The sequence below is a fragment of the Leguminivora glycinivorella genome, chromosome 27 (assembly GCF_023078275.1).
Source record: "Leguminivora glycinivorella isolate SPB_JAAS2020 chromosome 27, LegGlyc_1.1, whole genome shotgun sequence".
Classification (NCBI taxonomy): Eukaryota; Metazoa; Arthropoda; class Insecta; order Lepidoptera; family Tortricidae; genus Leguminivora; species Leguminivora glycinivorella.
In genome coordinates, this window is record NC_062997.1 from 3,011,206 (window position 1) to 3,032,414 (window position 21,209).

At 40.0% G+C, this 21,209-nt stretch overlaps 1 protein-coding gene across 1 annotated transcript; it reads right to left on the minus strand.

Annotated features, from left to right (window-relative positions):
- Positions 1 to 1,884: 1,884 nt before the first annotated feature.
- Positions 1,885 to 19,358, minus strand: LOC125240290 (leucine-rich repeat neuronal protein 1-like). Its single transcript, XM_048148160.1, has 10 exons — positions 19,248 to 19,358; positions 16,290 to 16,394; positions 15,236 to 15,330; positions 14,146 to 14,270; positions 10,389 to 10,587; positions 9,365 to 9,552; positions 8,041 to 8,245; positions 6,346 to 6,533; positions 5,452 to 5,582; positions 1,885 to 2,025 (listed from the first exon to the last, which is right to left on the minus strand). The coding sequence occupies exons 1-10, from the start codon at positions 19,303 to 19,305 to the stop codon at positions 1,907 to 1,909; spliced, it is 1,413 nt and encodes a 470-aa protein (XP_048004117.1). The 5' UTR covers positions 19,306 to 19,358; the 3' UTR covers positions 1,885 to 1,906.
- Between the last annotated feature and the right edge of the window lie 1,851 nt (positions 19,359 to 21,209).

A 21,209-nucleotide genomic window follows, 5' to 3' on the forward strand; every position in this document is an offset into this window, starting at 1 on the left:
TTGCGAGTGTGATGAAAAACATTGTGTGTAACTCGGGGAGTATGAATATTACTAACTCGCAAGCCGTCGCGATTTAACTTACTCTCGTTAGTAAATTCAACTTCCTCCCCTTGTTGCACAATGTACTATTGTTCGTTTCTGTACTGATCGCTCATAACTTGCTCGCTTCTGGGGGCCATTGCCTAAAGCGTATATTTGAAACTCTGAAAAATACGTGTAAAACAAACAACTTGTTACCTGTTGTCTTAATTATTAAACTGTAGGTAGACATAAATCTATAATCTGTATTTTTAGGTGCTTAACCCCTCGTATGCGGCTTGTCAGTTTTGATCATTGAAATAGTGACCTTGACATTTAAAACAATAGATTAATATTCCCATGCACGGATCCGTGTCCGTGTCTAAGCATACGAGGGGTTACAAAAACGTGAACAAATAATTTATTAATATTCGGGTAGTTACAATTACAACATTTGTCAGTTAACCAACCGAATACAAATCCTAGCGGGACTTCCGGTTCGAGCGCCATCTTAGCGGTCTCGTGTCGTGAATAATTTCTTTTTCTTTTGCTCATTAATGTTGTTTAAAGTATAATATCGATAGCTTATTATACAGTAAACTAATGTTGTAGTGAGAAGCAGATGAAGAATTAATCTCGAAACGCGTTTAAGTAGCCTCTTTTTTGTCGTCAACGGACGGTAGTCCACGTGCTCTTGTAAAATCTAGCTATTAATTTACAAGTGCTAACTCACCGTACACTGTCGTACTTACCGTACCAAAATTAATAACAATTAGCTGATATTACCTTGACACTGGCAAAATAGTCCCAATGGACTGAAGCCATTTAATTTTAAAAACTTAAATCAAATCCAAGCGAATCTGTCACTGAGCGGCCTGTCTTTAACCTACTTATTTGGTCGTGTAATGTTTTTTGCCCTCAAGTGTAGCCTCTTGAGGGTAGATTTTGTTTACATGTATTTAAGTACCTAAAGATGCAGACTATAGTCATAATGACCCTCTTAGGGACACTTGCACCGACGAAAATGGAGGGTTAACCCACCATTTTATATGGAATTTGTCAGATGCATGACAGCCCGCTAACCCTTAGTTAAGTCATAAATTAAATATAACAAGATCATACCATCCCATACATTAAAATGCGACCGCCTACGAACGCGCTTACACCACCACACATAGATGGCGCCACAAAAAATGCCTTGTTGCCACCGATTATTTGTAGATTGGCATGAAGTGTCAATTCCGAGCCGTAAATTTATATCAAAAGTGACACTTAACGCCATCTACAAGTATAATCGAAAGCTACAAGACATTTTTTTTGTGGCGCCATCTATGTGTGGTGGAGTGTAAGCGCGGTCTTAGGCGGTTGCATTTTAATGTATGGGATGGTATGATCTTGTTATATTTAATCTATGGTTAAGTGGTTGGTGCAAGTGGGCCTTAGAGCATTCAGTCTTTTTAAATATGAAATTTGTCGAGAAAGTCCGATAGAAAACGATTGTACATTACATCTGTAAGTTCTTAAAGGCGGTCTGAACGCTCTTAAAGCTCGGCCACACATGAGCGTAGGCGGAGCGTCAGCGGAGCGCAATGATAGCGGTCCGCCGGGCGAACGCTGGCGTTGCGCCCAGCGGACGCCGGCGGGAACTAACGAGCGGAATTACGCTATCAAAACGCTTTATGTGTGACGGAAGCTTTAAGAGTTTTTGAACATGCGAGTCTGAAGTTTTTACTTACTTGGGTGGCGCGATAACCCAAAATAAGTTTTAGCCTCCAACACTCTAGCACGTCACTTTGCTCGGTCTTGAGCGGTATCGCGCCAACTGTCGCTTAAGTTTATTTTATGTAAAATGTAATAAAAACAGCATTATTTAAAATACATCTATTCCCTAGAACATGTCTTTTTCTTCGTCCGATTCTATAATTACTTTCTTCCTGCATTTGGTGAATATTCCGCGCCTCCAGAGTAGAACCACTAGGATGACCATTGGGAATGTGACGAATACCCCTGTAACAAAAAAATAGTTATTTGTTATACAAGGGGGCAAAGTTGTATTTTAACGCCGAGTGTGGAATTGAAAAACGAGCAAGTGAAAGGATTCTATAGTTAACCACGAGCGAAGCGAGTGGTTCGAGAATATAATCCTGAACTTGCAAGTTTTTTAACACACGAGAAGTAAAATACATTTGCACCCGAGTGTAACACAAAATTTTTCCCCTCACTGTAGCGAGGAAACTACAACGCAAAAAATGCGTTTATCACTGCTTCCAGTAGTTCCACAGGTGGTAAATGATCTTTATTACTAGATTCACCAATTTTTATCAATTTTAAAGCAGTTCATTTGAATTTATTCAAGGTCAAATTACTTTACCCACTAGTGGATAAAATGCGTTTTTACCCGCTGGTATTAAAGGACAAAACACGTGTTTCCGAGCTAGTGAGGGGAAAATATTAATAATTAATTGGACGTAGTTACGCAAAAACGTTCCAATCCACATGCGATTGTCATTAAGTTTAAGACCTTGTGTGAAAAACAAGTCTTTCATTTCAATGACAATTCCAGCTGGATTGGAATGTTTCTGCGTAACTACGTCCAATTGTTTTACAAGGGGCAAAGTTGTTGTTTAGTTGCATGTGCCAATCAATATTGACGGCGGGATTGGGAAAAATGAATCTTATCGCCTCAGCAGCTGGAAAGAGCGTACTTTGTTGCGTGAAACCAGTGAGCAAAATAGCTATTTGTTCAGAGACACATGCCTAGTCAATCCCTGGAACCCGGTTAAAATTTCACAGCTTGTTACAATTCTCATTTATTTGTAATAATACTAATAATAAAGCTATTCCCTCTAGTCTTTCCGCGTAGTTTTACCAGTTGAACCACTGGGAATTTTCTTCCCAATAGACTTACCGATAGTAAGGGCTTTTGATGCCTCCGTTTTTAACCCCCGACGCAAAAACGAAGGAGTGTTAAGTATAAGTTTGACGTGTCTGTCTGTCTGTCTGTCCGTCTGTCTGTCTGTCTGTCTGTCGGTCTGTCTGTTTGTCTGTCTGTGTGTGTGTCTGTCTGTGGCATCGTAGCTCCCGAACGGATGAACCGATTTAGATTTAGTTTTTTTTGTCTGAAAGCTGAGTTAGTCGGGAGTGTTCTTAGCCGTGTTTCATGAAAATCGGTCCACTATGTACGTCGTCGTCGGGGGTTTTTTCAAAATTTTAATTTTGTGGTTAGGTTACTGCGTCGGGGGTTAAAAAAGAAGTCTTACAATCAGTAAGTCTATTGCGAAGAAAATTCCCAATGGTTCAACTGGCAAAACCACGCGGTAAGACTACAGGGAGGTCCACAGAACTTAATTTAGATAGAAGAAACAAATTCATATATTTATATAGGGGCCGAGCGTGTCAAATTTTGTACTGAAGTTGATTCTTGCCTGTAATTTTAAATATGTCTCAGGCTCTTGATTGTTCATAATTTTTGTGTTGTTGCAATTGAATATCACGTAACGAGGAATTTTTTATGTTTTGGTTGACTTCAACTTACAAAAATTGACGCCCGAAAGCTGCAAGCTGCGAGTAAAGACGGACAACTCAGTGGATTTCACTGAGTTCATTTGACACGCTAAGTAGATACGTTTGCTTGATCTATGGTATATATGACATCTGTGGGGAGGTCTAATAGTAGGTCGTCGGGGCAAAGTCGTTGTTTAACCACACGTGCCAATATTGATACCCGAGCTAGCAAAAGATTTATTTATTTAATCTTTATTGTACACAAAGAAAGAAAAATTTATAGTACAAAAGGCGGACTTAATGCCAGACAGCATTCTCTACCAGTCAACCTTTAGACAAAGCAGAGATATTGTGGGCGGTGATATTACTAAAACTTTGCATAGTTAACCTACATAAGAAGTTACATAATAAATATACATAAACCTAAATATGTATTTCCAAAAATACATACATACATATATATAACACAGCTTTCAAATAAAAAAAAACCGGTCAAGTGCGAGTCGGACTCGCTCACCGAGGGTTCCGTACAAACTTTCAATAGTTGAATCACCAAAATGTTATTCATAGAACTCTACAGATTTGACTAAATCCCTCAAGACTCAATTTCCCACATAACAAGTAATATTTTAATATACAATTTTATTGTTAGACATAGACAACGTCCAAATAAAATCAAGACTATTCGACTTCAATAGTTTACGACTTACGACATGTCGCAAGGACGCTCCTGAACCGACCTCATTATATCAGGAAAAACGCGATGTAGGAAATGAGCGTTCAACGTACAGCGACATCTATCGGCAAATTGAGTAAACTAATGCGCGCGAGCGCGATGATTTTTATAGAATAATTGTTTATTGCGTGAACCGATTTTAACCATTTTGCCTCTATTTGAAAGCAGGTAATTTCATTGTTATTTTTTTTAAAAATACAGGTACAATAAACACCTGCAAGGGTGTTGAAATTGAAAATGTAAATCTGAAAGGTTTTTTATAAATTAAAAAAAAGTTTTCAAGATACGTGTACGATTTTATTTTTCCTGTAATATTCATTATAATAGCCATGTTTAGTGAAAATTTCATAAATTTATGTTGGTAAACTTCGGAGATAAGGGGGGGGGGAACGGTATTTTTTTTTACATTTTCCTTCAAAAAACATTTCTTTTCCACAACCAAAAAAATATAAAAAATAGTTTTGATATGTACAGTTTGAGCTCTTTCTAACGATACCCCACTTGACCTAGTTACTTGAAATTTTCAGTTTGACCCCTTTCATTTTGGCCATTTTCTATCATTTATAATAATTAATTTAAAAAAAAAATTCTTTCAACTTGTAGAGGTTCACAATGTTTATAACTATTCCAAATTTCATATCGATAGCATAAGTAGTTCTCGAGATATTTAACAATGTGACAGACGGACAGACAGACGGACAGAGTCGCACCATAAGGGTTCCTGTTGTACCTTTTTGGTACGGAACCCTAAAAACTAAATCGAAATCGGTTCATCCGTTCAGGAGCTACGATGCCACAGACAGACACACACACTGACAGACAGACAGACAGACAGACTGACAGACACGTCAAACTTATAACACCCCTTCGTTTTTGCGTCGGGGGTTAAAAACAACTTGGAATCCTTCATTCTACCAGCAAAGAAAGAACGTACAGATTTCTTAAAAGCGAACTTTTTTTTTTTTTTTAATTATAAATGGGCTTACTCTTGACCACAGACTAGCCAAAGGCAAAGACGTGGCCTACGATGGAGTGAGCTCGCCCAGAAGATGCCTGTTCACTCTTGATTTGAAGGTTTGGAAGTTTCTACCTCTAATATTAGATATTCCAAGCCAATGATACAAAAAGTGGAATCTTTAGCGTTGCGAGGGTTTCAAGGCACTAATTTTACCACCGAGTGTTTCACAACCTACCTATCATAATGCCAAGCATGATGGCAGAATCCGTGACCGGTTCCTCGAGGTTCTCCATACAAACGAGCTGCCTCGTCGAGTTCATGACCTGGTTGTACGTTAGCCCACGAAATGGCTCCGGCGTTTTACATCTGAAACGAAACAATCTTCAATTTGTACTATTAAGATAACCTAACCACAAAATTTAAATTTTGAAAAAACCCCCGACCGCGACATAGTACACCGATTTTCATGAAACATGGCTAAGAACACTCCCGACTAACTATCGGCTTTCAGACAAAAAAAACAAATTTAAATCGGTTTATCCGTTCGGGAGCTACGATGCCACAGACAGACACACACACAGATAGACAGACAGACCAGACACCCCGTCGTTTTTGCGTCGGGGGTTAATAAATTAAAAAGTGTAAAGTAAGCCTATACCCTAGAGATGTGCAATTTGCGGAAATCCTTTCCAAAAAAATCTTAAACTTTTTGAATAGTTCACGCAATCACGAAAGATAAAAGGAATTTAAATTTATGAAATGGAATGTTTCCATCCATACAATTGTCCATACAAAGTATGGAAAGTTTCTAAGTTTTCCTATGTGAAAATTTTAGAATTTTGGAAACTTTCCGTCCGCACATCAGTACTATACCCTCTAGCCTTACTGCGTAGTCTAACCAGTAGAACCACTGAATGAATGAATGATTAAATTAATTAGGAATGAATGATTAATGAATGATGAACGTATGAATAAATGATGAACGATGAATGAATGAATGAATGGATGAATGATGAATGAATGCAGAGATAGCACTATATAGGTGGGAGCCGCGTCTCATATGCGCTTATTGAAGTGCGACAGAGACAGCAATATGACAGACGGACGCGTCATGAAGTCATGGTCTCACGTCATGTGCGCCATCTGGTCGCTGTATTGGACAATCTCCTGCAGCAGCGGTATGAGCACGTCCAGCATCCACTGGCTGTCGCAGTCGCAGTCGTACGGGTTGTTGGTGAAGTCGCCGGCTTCTAGAAGATTCCAGCGGTCGAGGTAGTACGCGCTGATTTCAGTTATGTTGTTGTTGTTTAGGTATAACTGGAAGAAAGGTTAAAATTTTAATACTATGATAATAGAAGAGAGAGATTGGGTCTAGAGACTGCTCGTAGTTATTACGATAGATACCCTGTATCTTAGATTAATAATACCCTGTATTATATCTGATTCCCGCTCAGCACAGCGTTAGCGCCTGTGCTGCGCAGTGACACCATTTTCCATAGCCCTGACAAAGTTCTGACAGTAAACAGATGATAAAACGGTGTTATCTTAAAATATATGCTACTGATATATTTGTACAAACCTTTTTAATCAAAGTCAAGTCAAAAGTCAAGTCACGTGTAGTTTCGAGAGACTCCAATCCCCCAAGAGCACCGACTGTGATGGTTCTGAGCTTGTTGCGAGGGATGAAAAAATATGAAATTATGATGAAAAAATGATAATTTCATACTTTCTTACCTCTATGATCAAAGGATGTAAAACTTCTGCAGAGGAGCTTGCTGCAACGACGGATGAAAAAATGTGAAAGTGCGATGGGCCTAATATTCTTAGTTTGTAAGGAAGACATTGCATGTACGCAATTAATATTCACATACATAGCTTTGACATGTAGTGAACATATAATTTTCACATGCCCTGTGGCAGAGCATATTAAGAATCTCCAATGTAAACACTTTAATAACATCTACTGTAATGCACCATATGTTCTTGTGAATAAACTTTCATTCAACTTTCATTCATTCATTGAAATAATTTTTAAGAAAAAAAACCGCCTTCCTTTAGGGTTCTGGTGATAAATACTTTCAAATGTTGGATTATGTTATCAATTCGTCTGTATATTTTTTAATGTTTGTTATTCGATATCTCCGTCATTTCTGAACCAATTTTGAAATCTGGATGATTCTGAAGTACTTACAGATGAGAATGATTATCAGAACGGAACTCTAACCAGGGGCGGCTCACTCTTCATCAGCAGTTCCACTGCACCAAATGTCACTGTTCTGGACGTAAGTGCATGCTGTTCTTATAAAAATACCAAAGTCACTATAAGTGTGCCGTTCAGATTTGAGGAGTTCCGTTCTGACCATCATCAGCAATTCCACTGCACCAAATATCACTGTTCTGGACGTAAGTGCATGCTGTTCTTATAAAAATACCAAAGTCACTATAAGTGTGCCGTTCAGATTTGAGGAGTTCCATTCTGACCATCATCAGGAGTTCCACTGCACCAAATGTCACTGTTCCGTACGTAAATGCATGCTGTTCCTTTAAAAACACAAAAATCACCATATGTATGCCTTTCAGATTTGAGGAGTTCCCTCGATTTCTCAAGGATCCCATCATCAGAACTAGGTTCTGAGAAAAATGGGACCAATCTGTATGCATATACATTCAATCAAAAAAAAATTTCAAAATCGGTCTAGTAACGACGGAGATATCGAGGAACAAACATTAAAAAAAAAAAAAAAAAAAACATACAGACGACTTGATAACCCCTTCCTTTGAGATTTGGAAGGCGGTTAAAAATGGTAACTTTGTACTTTCATACCTCTTTGATCAACGGATGCCTCTCAATCTCATTCTCGTCTTCCCAAACGAGGAACTTGGGTTCCAGAGTGATCAATCGAGGGTTATACGAGATGTGTAGTTTCGAGAGACTCTCCAAGCCCCCAAGAGCACCGGCTGTGATGGTTTTAAGCTTGCTGCAGCGACGGATGTAGAGTTCTTGGAGTTTTATTAAGGTTTTGAAGGGGCTGAAAGAGAGTTTCCATGTTAAGATACGGTCAACCAATGTGAATCCTAGGCCACTCTATAACCTTGTCTCATTGACACCGTCCTGTATTTGTCAAAGATGTCACTTGGACGTTTACTGTGCGAAGGTTATACAGTGGCCTAGAGTTCAAATTAGTTGACTGTATGTAATCAAATGTATTCAGTATTCTTACCCCTAGCACAGTATAATAAAGACTACTATCGTACAGTGTAGCCACTCCCGCTCCCCGCTGGAAGTGTCGCCCACCCCCTCTCGGTTACCTCACAGTTACCGCCTGTCAAAAACGCGAATAGTCGACCGCATAGTACGCGTTCAGCGTACTGTTCGCGTTTTTGCCAAGCGGTAACAGCAACGGGGAGCGGGAGTGGTACTGTACGATAGTACTCTTTATTATACTGTGACATTGTAATGTCATCCCTTCCAAATCAAATGAGAAAAAAACCGGCCAAGAGCGTGTCGGGCCACGCTCAGTGTAGGGTTCCGTAGTTTTCCGTATTTTTCTCAAAAACTACTGAACCTATCCAGTTCAAAACAATTTTCCTAGAAAGTATTCATAAAGTTCTACTTTTGTGATTTTTTTCATATTTTTTAAACATATGGTTCAAAAGTTAGAGGGGGGGGACGCACTTTTTTTTCCTTTAGGAGCGATTATTTCCGAAACTATTAATATTATCAAAAAACGATATTAGTGAACCCTTATTCATTTTTTAATACCTATCCAACGATATATCACACGTTGGGGTTGGAATGAAAAAAAATATCAGCCCCCACTTTACATGTAGGGGGGGTGCCCTAACGAAACATTTTTTTCCACTTTTTATTTTTGCACTTTATTGGCGTGATTGATATACATATTGGTACCAAATTTCAGCTTTCTAGTGCTAACGGTTACTGAGATTATCCGCGGACGGACGGACGGACGGACGGACGGACGGACGGACGGACGGACGGACGGACGGACAGACAGACATGGCGAAACTATAAGGGTTCCTAGTTGACTACGGAACCCTAAAAAGAGAAGACACTACCTACGATGTTGCCACTTTTTAATTTCTAACCTTTTTGTCATACTGTAAGGTTGCTCAAATGATAAACTCACGTATTATCATCAATAGTCTCGAAAGGGTTCTTGTCCAAGATCAGGACCTGAAGGTTGGAGGCCTCGTTGATGTTGGCAGGCACGGTCGTGAACCTGTTCCCACTGAGATCTAAACCTTGCAGTCGACGGAGCCGACGGAATATACCTTCGGGCAGCGTCTCAAGGTCACAGGAACCGAGGGATAAGTTCTGGAAGACATTAATTACTTAAAATTGCAAACAGGACGAAGAGTTTTAAATTTTCCTTGAATTATACACGGTTACGTGCGTGTTTGGTAATTGAAATTTAATGTTTCAAATATCAACGTCGCTTTGTGTTAAACATAAATGCAAATATACATACGTACATACATATAATCACGCCTGTATCCCATACAGGGGTAGGTAGAGCACATGAACTACTAAGTTTCAGTGCCACTCTTGGCAAAAAGGGGTTGAAAGAAATCCAAATTGTGACATTGCAGTGATGGGTTGCTAGCTTCTCGCTTAGCCACAATTTAACCCATATCCCATAGTCGACTTCTACGACACCCACGAGAAGAAAGGGGGGTGGTGAAATAAATTAATTAAATTCAAAATAAATAAATATTTTAGGACATTCTTGCACAGATTGTCGGAGTCCCACGGTAAGCTTAAGGTTTGTGTTGTGGGTACTCAGACAACGATACATATAATATATGTACAAATACTTACTTAATGTATAACATAGAATAGGTAAGATTTACTGTTAGTTTTGGACCTTGCCAAATGTGCTTAGACTCGGATGCATATATGAATGGTTTGTTGCCACTTGTCACATTAGGTATGTAAACTCAGCGTGCTCTTAAGTCGAAATAAATTCCACAAACCTTCGAAATTTTGCCATATAGTTGAATTTTGGCCCTTACCACTGTGATGGCCGAGCAGCTTAGGTATCCGTCGTAAACGAAAGACTCTAGGTCGAATCGAATTCAGGACACTTGGAGGCCTTTTGTATGCCTATGACATTTATTTTAGATGATTAATACCAATTACTCAGTACTCACCCTTAGCTTAGTCAAGTCACTGATGGTGGCCAAAGTAATGGAGTCGATGTAAGCCAGTGGGTTCCCACTCAGGTCCAAGTGGGTCAGCTCTCGGGTTGTGAAGAACATGTCTTTGGGGAGAGCGTGGATATCATTTTTGGCCAGGCTCAGGTACGTTAGTTTATTGAATTGAAGGAGGTCATGTCCGTTCAATATAGTCTGAAAAAAGTTATTTTCTAAAAACCCCCTACTCGACGGCGATACGTTTCATAACAGAGTTCCTATGACCTTTCTGCTCCTTCATCAGATCAGCTCCATGATACCATAATATTGCATTGTCACGTGATTTACATATGTGTGCAAAATTTCAGTCAATCGGAAACTGGGAAGTGTCCAATTCATCTTCTACGTTTTGACCCAAACGAGCATACTACTTAACAAGGCAAGTTGAATAAGAGCTTATTCAGTTTGCTTTAATAAATGCTTGTAATAATTTCATTTTTGGCACAAGCCTTTATCGTTGACTGTACCTTTCTTTCAACAGTCATCTACTGCTCTCCGAGACGTTTCTAAAAACCCCTTACTCGATGGGGATACGACGTTTCATAACAGAGTTCCTATGACCATCTTTCTGCGCCATCATCAGATCAGCTCCATGATACCATAATATTGCGCGAATTTTTTGACTCAGTTAAACACCGTTCCATACAATGCTTTTTCTACGACCATGCACTTAGTTTTTAATAGTTTTCTAGACTAACTTTCCTGAAATTCATACTGTTTTTTTTGTATAGATAGGTAGACGTTTGACCACGATCACACCTGATGGTAAGTGATGATGCGGTCTACGGTGGAGCACGCTTACCTATGAGATACCTATTTACTCTTGCTTTAAAGAGACCTGGATTGTACTCGTGCGGAAACACAGACTTAGGCAGGGCATTCCACTCCTTGGCGGTTCGCAAAAGAAATGTTGAAGCGAAACGCTTAGTGCGTATTTTTGGAATACTGACCATGAAGCGATGCCGCATTGCCGATTGTCTAGTGGTCCTATGGTGAAATGGGGACGGAGGAACAAGGTTATACAGTTCCTCAGCGCACTCTCCGAAATGTATCCTGTAAAATACCGATAAAGTGGCAACCTTCCGACGATGCTCCAGGCTTTGTAGTCGAGAATTGGTCAGCTCGTCGTCATTGATGATTTCTTGGCCCTCCTCTCGACTGACTCGAGCGCCGCAAGCTGGTATTTCGCTGAACCATCCCACAGGTGAGAACAATATTCTACACACGACCGGACTTGTGCTTGGTACAGGTCGAGCAGCTGCCTAGGTGTAAAATAATGCCTCACCTTGTTGAGGATGCCCAGCTTTTTTGCAGCTAACTGAGCTTTCGACTCAATGTGCGGGCCGAAGTTAAGTTTCGAAGTCAGTGAGATTCCGAGAAGCTTAAGATGGTCGGTAATCGGAAGGGATACATTTCGGAACGTAGGAGTAAGGTGGAATGGGCTCCTTTTAGCAGAAATAAGACACGCCTGAGTCTTACTAGCATTGAACGCAACCAAATTGGCTTCACCCCAATCGGAGACTGCCTTCAGTGATTCGTTCATGCGTTCGACCATTGCCTCCCTGAGTGACTATATCTGGACTCCACTAGCTCGTGAGTCGGGTATGTAGCTTTCTACAACCGTCGTGTCATCTGCATAACCGAACGTACCTGGTTTCAGTAGGTCGTTTATATGGAGCAGGAAGAGGGTCGCTGAAAGCACAGATCCCTGAGGAACTCCGGCGTTTATTGCCAATTGATCGGACGAGCAGCCATTAATGACAACCCGAATCGATCTATCCCTCAGGAAGTCAGATACCCAGTTACAGAGACTAGTGGGAAGACCGAAGGACGGTAGCTTGCTAATAAGACCCTCGTGCCAGACCCGGTCGAAAGCCTTCGATATATCAAGAGAGACAGCCAAGGCCTCTCCTTTCTTCTCGATGGCCTCACTCCAGATGTGTGTGGCATACGCTAACAGATCTCCAGTGGACCGGCCACGGCGGAAGCCGTTTCCAGTATTTTGTTGTTTTACTAACTGTTTCCAGTATTTTGACCCCGGCGGTTTGCACTGCCAGCCACAGACCAAGTCATATTTATAATTTATTCAGAGCCGGCATAGGTCAACTTACATTGGCCACTTACGCGTCAGTAGAGGGACAGTCATACTTCTGTCCCTTTTCATCTGGCGCGACTGCCCGCCGTCCTTGAAACGGCCAATCACAGCGCGCTTAACACATTCCCCGCCCGCTCCTCGCACCCCAAACACTGGTGACTCGTATCGCGAACCAAATATACAAGACTGCCACTCTATAGGAGGTTCTCTGTGACTGCCAGCGCTCGAGTTAGCTGCCCAAAGCCATCCCACGCCGGCATCCCGCGCACGCGCGCAGTAACGTTATAACAATGCGTTGCCATGGTTACAGAGCCAAATGATGCTATTTCAATTTTTTCGTTACCGCGCGCATGCGCGGGATACCGGGGAGAGCTGGCTTTGAGGAATAGACTTTTATGTAGGGTTTTAAAGATCTATGTACGACCTTGGAAATATCGAATAACAGTTCGGAAGTAGAAATAGTACATTACTACAGAGGCCGGAACAAAGGGGGTTACCGGCCGAAGACATATAGACGGCCGAGCGAAGCGAGGCCGCATAGGTCTGAGGCGGGCAACCCCATTTCCCGCCGAGGTATGTATAGTGCTTTTCTCAAACATGGTATGAAATAAATAAAGTCTACTGAAAATAGTAACTTTGGATGGCTGTATCTCCTAAACGGTGCGTCGTAGCGCAAAAATAATCGAATTTTCGTTCCCCTTTGATGCCCTGTATACGCTTATAAAAAACAAAAAGTTAAAAAAAAATTAAAAAAAAAATGAAAAAAATTTTTTTTGTATGAAAACGCACCCAAAATCAAATATTGTCTGGGGCCCGTACCAGTTGCAGTCGGCACGTCTATAAAGCCCCTTATAGTTTTTTTTTAATTGGCTTAATACCTGGATGTTATGTCACAATTATCTGTGTTTGGAAATTAAATAACAAAAAATAAAACCGCCTTCAAAAATAAGCGCGTTACAAAACACGGAGAAACTAAAAAGCCAAAAATAATAAACCTTTCAATTCAGATTTCTTATCGTATTGCAATAAGCTAAACATCCAAATTATAAACAAATCAATTATTTTTGTAGTCGGTACCAGACCTGTTCGTCGCCTTGCTATTGCCTGTTTGCCCCACCCAACCATACACAGGCTGGTACCGACTCCAAAAATAATTGATTTGTTTATAATTTGGATGTTTAGCTTATTGCAATACGATAAGAAATCTGAATTGAAAGGTTTATTATTTTTGGCTTTTTAGTTTCTCCGTGTTTTGTAACGCGCTTATTTTTGAAGGCGGTTTTATTTTTTGTTAAAAAGTTTATTTATTTGTTGATTTTTAGTGGTTCCTAGTGATATTATATGTATCAGTCCGAATACATGTACAGTAGTGAAAGAATTATCCTTTAACTCCTAACCATTGAGGAGTTGACCTTCCATCATCAGCTCAGCCACATAAAATTATTACCATCAGACGTAAATACTGGTGTACCTTTGAAAAATAGACTAAAAACATTACATGTGCCTATAACATTTGAAGAGTTCCCTCGATTTCTCCAGGATCCCATCATCGACCCTGACTTGGTGCCATGTCATGTAAGTTTAACGTTCTATATCGAAGAACGTACCATAAAAAAAAAAAAAAAAATCCTCCTTTCTAACGCCGATGTAGTTATCATATTATTACTCAAATCCAAAGTAACAAGAGTTTCTCTCAGATGCTTGAAACAGGCCGTGTCAATTACTTCAATGTCATTGTAGGAAACCTGTAGATGTTCAAATATTTATTTAAGATGTAAGAAAATCATTATTAAATAACTTACAAATAACATGATAAAATAGTATATAGTTTTCAGCAAGGGAAGTAAGAGGGATTTTGTCAACGAGTGTTAATAACTCGCGACAGCCGCAGACTAGAGAGAGTTATAGAGATCTTTAAACAACAAATGTGATGAAACATTTAAATTAAATACTTGTGAATGTAAAATTAGGCTGGCCTGATCGTTAGTTCGGATGTCCAGAAGGCTGACCACATTGCCCCGCTGATTTAGCATAGCAAAGACTCCCCGCCCCCTTATGGTGCTTACGTAATATTGAACGGCCCCTTTTCATCACAATTTGTCCAATGTAATCCCACCTGTTCATTGTCATCCCGGTTTGTGGTATATCCATATGTTCCTTAAAATTGGCTGGGAAGTATCGCTTTTTGGGCGCAACAACTCGAGAGGACTGTAATGGGATTTCATATTATTTTTTAGGCCTAGGCCTGCAAAGTAACTTTTTTAATAAGCTGTCAGAACTGTCATGTCACTTTTTTTTTAATTTTTGTGTGACCTGGATACTTGTCACACTTGACGTTTGAGTGTATTTGTATTTTGTCATCCTTTAGAGCATTTTTTTTTATTTCATTGTATGTTTGACACTTATTCGGCGTACTTCCCGGCCTTATCTTATCGCTCGGCCGTAATACCCACTTGTCCTCATTTTCCATGTAATGTACTATACTTTTACTTATAAGTATCCATACTTAATATTATAAATGGGAAAGTGTGTGTTTCTGTTTGTTTGTCCGTCTTTTACGGCAAAACGGAGAGAAGAATTGACGTGATTTTTTAAGTGGAGATAGTTGAAGGGATGGAGAGTGACATAGGCTACTTTTTGTCTCTTTCTAACGCGAGCGAAGCCGCGGGCAAAAGCTAGTGAGCTAGTGACCATATATGACAGTACTCACCGTTAGATTCTGCACTGGTAGCAACGACAACTCTGATAAAGTTACGATGCGGTTTCTACTGAGGTCTATCTGAGTTGGTTGGAAGGCTTCTAGTTCTGAAATTGTGATGGTTAATAAACAATAAATAACCATGTTAAGTAAGGCGTCTTAATGTACGCCATTTAAAATTATGGGAAGGTTTGGTCAAGAGGATGCAAGCTAACGAAACAGCTTAATAAGTTTTCTGCAAAAATGACATTTTTGGCACAAGCTTTTATCGCCGACTGTACCTTTCTTTCAATAGTCATTTACTGCTCTCCGAGACGTTTTTAAATAGCCCTTACTCGACAGGATACGACGTTTCATGACAGAGTTCCTATGACCACCTTTCTGCTCCATCATCAGATCAGCTCCATGATACCATAATATTGCATTGTCGCGTGATTTACATATATGTATGTGCAAAATTTTAGCTCAATTGGATACCGGGAAGTGGGTCAAATTTAGCTTCTACGTTTTGACCCAAACTAACATACTAACAAGGCAAGTTAAATAAAAGCTTGTAAATAACAGTTGTAACGTGCACTATTTTAATTTGTCTAAAACTGAAGTTAAGTTTCTTTATTTATTTATTTGTTTAACTAGTGCGGTGGTAACATCTCCATACTAATATATAAATGGGAAAGTGTGTGTGTCTGTTTGTCCGTCTTTCACGGCTAAACGGAGCTACGAATTGACGTCATTTTTTAAGTCGAAATAGTTGAAAGGATGGAGCACGCTCCATCAAAAAAACTATGTCACTATATATGCTATCTTTTGTCTCTTTCTAACCCCCCACTTCCCTAAAATGGGGGGTGGAAGTTTGTATGGAGCATTCTAATTTAATGCGAGCGAAGCCGCGGGCAAAAGCTAGTATTATTATATTTTTATGTACATAATATATTTATCCTGTTTAAGTTTAGTAGTTTAAGTTCTTTTTATGTTTCTAAAATAAATTTTGTGGTAACATAAAATAATCACTAGTAAACTAACTTGAAGTCGTGGTAGTGCGAAATCTTAAGTGCCTATTACATACCTTTCCACTCCTCAACCGAGAAAGAAGCCCGGATATCCTTATTGGCGCAGTCGACGCGGCCGTCTGCGCAAGAGCATGTTGTGCAAATCACGCCAGAGGGCGCTTCTGAAACACCCATACAACTCTATGTTGCATTAACCATAGATTAAATATAAGAAGATTATACCCAAGCGCTGATCCAGCTTCGTGCCAAGGGGGGGGTCACGTGGTAAAAGCCCGGGGCCCCACGTGGTCTATTTGTATGGCCAACTTAAGCTCCAAGGGGGGGTCATGACCCCCATGACCCCCCCCCCTGGATCCGCGCATGATTATACCACCATAAAAATGCCTTGTTGCCATCGATTACTAAACGTGTACATTGGCGTTAAGTGTCACTTTCGAGCCATAGTGGTGCATTCTACTTTGCGCGTTTTTAGGCGGTCGCCTTTCAATGTATAGGATGGTATAATCTTATTAATCTTCTTATACATACATACAATCACGCCTGTGTCCCATGAAGGGGTAGGCAGAGCACATGAAACTACTCAGGTTTCAGTGCCACTCTTGGCAAATAAGGGGTTGAAAGAAAACGAAACTGTGACATTGCAGTGACAGGTTGCCAGCCTCTCGCCTATGCCACAAGTTAACCCATATCCCACAGTCGCCTCCTACGACACCCACGGGAAGAAAGGGGGTGGTGAAATTCTTAACCTGTCACCACACGGGCAATCTTCTTATATATTTAATTTTTTGCTCTACATGGCATAGCCGAGGTACAAACCCTCGATTTTTGACACATCCGCAGACGACGTGTTAAAAGTGAACGACAATAGAAAAGTAATAGTTATCTGTAAGGTACAGCGGGACAAATTTCGACTGGGGGGCAAATGTAACTGGTCCATTTTATCCATGTCTTACAATAAATAAATATTATAGGACATTCTTACACAGATTGACTGAACCCCACGGTAAGCTCAAGAAGGCTTGTGTTGTGGGTACTCAGACAACGATATATATAATATACAAATAATTATATACATAGAAAACATCCATGACTCAGGAACAAATATCTGTGCTCATCACACAAATAAATGCCCTTACCGGGATTCGAACCCGGGACCGCAGCGCAGCAGGCAGGGTCACTACCGACTGCGCCAGACCGGTCGTCAAAATCTTAATCTTTTCTTATGTCTTACAATGTTTGCATTATTAAATAGAGTATCCACCGGTTATATATGGTAGGCGTGCTCAGTGGATACATGTAGAACGCAACACCATAGTGTTATAATGGAAAAAATGAATCAGTTACAATTGCCCCCCAATCGAGATTTGCCCCGCTGTACCTTGTGACAAAAGAGGAAAGATCTTGTTTAGACGCTTGTGATTGATACCCGAGCAAGCGAAGGATTCCAATTCTTAATTAGAATACAGATATTATCTATTGATATTACTATTAAATGGAATTATCATGTATTTAATGGCTATACATAGGTACTTACTACACACACTTTTCCGAGTAAGCTTATGAGTCACTAGATTCGGTATTTATATCAGATTGTTTAAGATAAGTCACAATTCATTCATAAATTATCTAATCGTATCCGTAATTTTAAAAACAAAGCCGTTCTTATTTCGTAAGAAGAAAGGATTTGGCGTCACTTTATCATTAGTTATTTGTTTTACAAGGAGGCAAAGTTGTTGTTTAACCGCACGTGCCTATATTGTTAATTGCTACCCGAGCAAGCGAAAGATTCCAATATTGAACCGTGAGCGTAGCCAGTGGTTCAGAAAATGGAATCTTGAGCGTTTCGAGGGTTTCGATACACGTAGGTTAAACAAATTTTGCCACCGCGTGCTTAATTTAGAATCTTGAGCGTAGTAAGGGACTCAAAAGTCACGAAATGTAAATATCAACTTTGCTCTCCTGTTGCACAAATAATTGTTTTCCCTCGGTGGCAAAATTTGTTTAACTTACGTGCCTTGTGGCTCTGTAGCCCAGTTCGTGATGAATCTACCACATCTGTGACAAGTCAAGTAAAACAAAAACAACCACACAAATGACACAAAGTGTGGCAAAGCGGACGATACATTAAAACACGACCGAAGGGAGGAAGGTTTTAAATCGACACGAGTTACGAATTTCCTTTTCGCACGTATATCGTAAGACGTTTTTCAGTACAGATGGTCCTCTGAATTGGAATTACAGTTATTGTTTAGATTTCACCACCCCCTTTCTTCCCGTGGGTGTCGTAGAAGTCGACTATGGGATACGGGTTAAATTGCGGCGTAGGCGAGAGGCTGGCAACCTGTCACTGCAATGTCACAATTTTCGTTTTCTTTCAACCCCTTTTTGCCAAGAGTGGCACTGAAACTTGAGTAGTTCATGTGCTCTGCCTACCCCTTTATGGGATACAGGCGTGATTGTATGTGTGTGTGTGTGTGTGTGTTTAGATTGGCGCGCTGAGTATACGGCATCCGGAAAATTGCGAATCACAAATGCATGAGACTAGCACAAGGCACGTAGCTAGAGGCACAAACGCTCACGATAATATCGTTATCGTTGCTAGCTATCTCTATCGCTCTTCTGTATTGGCGCGACAGAGCCAGACTGCGATCAGCGTCTAGCGTCAGCGTTCGCGATTGCCAGTCAGCTACTCCGACAGGACCGGGACAAGTGGCGTACTAGAGACGCCTATGCTCAGCAGTGGACGATAACCACAAAATTACAATTTTGAAAAAACCCCCGACCGCGACAGTGGACCGATTTTCATGAAACATGGCTACACTCCAGACTAACTCAGCTTTCAGACAAAAAAACTAAATTTAAATCGGTTCATCCGTTCAGCTACAATGCCACAGACAGACACACACATACAGACAAACAGACAAACAGACAGACAGATAGACAGACAGACAGACAGACACGTGAAACTTATATGGGGTTAATAAAAGGCTGAATAATAATGATTGTTTACATACCTTGTGACGTCACCAAACAAAACAATAGGAACAAATAAAACACACTAATAAGATTCATCGTCCGGACTACGTCTTAAACATAACATAACTGACGAAAAACGCTGGTCCTTGCAAATATGATAACGATTCGACAGACGAAGCCAAAGATTAAGTATTGACAGAGCCTATACCATAAATGGGATACCCCCATTTGCCAGAATTTCATTTGCCATAATTTTATTTGCCATCCTATTCAACAATCATAATATTGTTTCTCATAACATCTTATGCCATAATCATTGTTTACTATATTAATCTAGTGCCAGAAACTTTGTTTCCCATAAAGTCAGTTTCCATAATGTCATTTGTCAGAATCATCGAAATCCGTAATTACCACATTCCATACCATCATTTGTCATACAAATTAGCGTCCAGAAAAGTCAATTTCCATAATGTGCTTTGGCAGAATCGAAAACTACTATAATAGGTACTAGAAGGACTAGAGAATGAAACTGCTATCAGAAAGTAGGTTAGGTTAGGTTAGAACTGTGACCCCCTGGAAAATGAAACTGCTATCAGAAAGTAGGTTAGGTTAGGTTAGAACTGTGAACCTCTGGAAAAGGAAACTGCTTGAAAAGTAGGTTAGGTTAGGTTAGAACTGTGACCCCCCGGAAAATGAAAATACTATCAGACAGTAGGTTAGGTTAGGTTAGAACTGCGACCCCATGGAAAATCAAACTGCTGGAAAAGTAGGTTAGGTTAGGTTAGAACTGTGACCCCTGGAAAATGAAACTGCTATCAGAAAGTAGGTTAGGTTAGGTAATAATATGGGCAACAATTAATATGGCAATAATTTGAATATTCTATGAAACCATATTATTGCACTTAATAATATGGCTAACAAATAGTATGGCATTGTATGATTATGGAAGGTAATATTCGGATAAACAACAAGTATGTCATATGATTTTTATGGTAAACAAATCATTCGGGCAAATGAAATTCAGGCAAGTTAGATTCGGGCAAATGAATATTATGTTAAATGACTGTCGGGCAAACAATAGACAACCACCATAAATAAGTAAATAGTTATATACCTAACACAAGTCAAATTATATTATATTGAAAATATTTCAACTTTTGTTATCTTAAAGTAGTCACACCACTATATATATAAAATTTATCCGATATCGGATCGGATAATGTGAAAACGGTCTTAGGCATGTTTCATGAAAATCGGTCTACTATGTCGCGGTCGGGGGTTTTTCAAAATTTTAATTTTATGGTTAATTTTAATTTTATGGGTTAAATTGTGGCGTAGGCGAGAGGCTGGCAACCTGTCACTGCAATGTCACAGTTTCGTTTTCTTTCAATCCCTTATTTGCCAAGAGTGGCACTGAAGCTTTAGTAGTTTCATGTGTTCTGCCTACCCCTGTATGGGATACAGGCGTGATTATATGTATGTATGTATGTATGTTAATTTTATGGTTAGGTTATTGGCAATATAGGAGTGAGTTTAGGTATGTACGTATGTTAACAATATCAGGGTGGCTAGCCGAATGGCACAATCGCTCACGAAACGCTCACGAAACGAAGCGCTAGTAGATATCTATCTCTATCGCGCTTGCGTATTGGCGCGACAGAGCCAACGGCGTATCGCTTTCGTTTGGCGTCGGAGAAATGCCATTCGGCTACGGGGCCTGGTAACTCATGGCACGCTAGTCCCACATGAAACCAACGTAGATTTGTCAGATCTGACATCTATAACTTTTATTCTATGACCAAGATTATTGATTTGTTTATCTTAAGATAAGCAAGACGCAATAGTGTGTGCTTTGCTATTTTCATAGTTAAAGGAAGGGACGTAAAGTCGACTTTGCAACACTAGTGTGAGAATGTGGGGTTTTCAAACCCCCTGTTGGTTGTTTTGTTAAAAGATAAGATTGGTTGAAAGTAAATAAGGATCGCCGTTAATTCGTCCTG

Excerpts from the sequence above, each read along its gene's own strand:
- LOC125240290 (XM_048148160.1), bottom strand. The coding sequence starts at position 19,305 with ATGAATCTTATTAGTGTGTTTTATTTGTTCCTATTGTTTTGTTTGGTG. Across the intron at positions 16,395-19,247 it reads TTGTTTGGTGACGTCACAAG|AAGCGCCCTCTGGCGTGATT; the intron begins GTATGTAAACAA and ends TGGGTGTTTCAG. Across the intron at positions 2,026-5,451 it reads CATGCTTGGCATTATGATAG|GGGTATTCGTCACATTCCCA; the intron begins GTAGGTTGTGAA and ends TTTTTGTTACAG.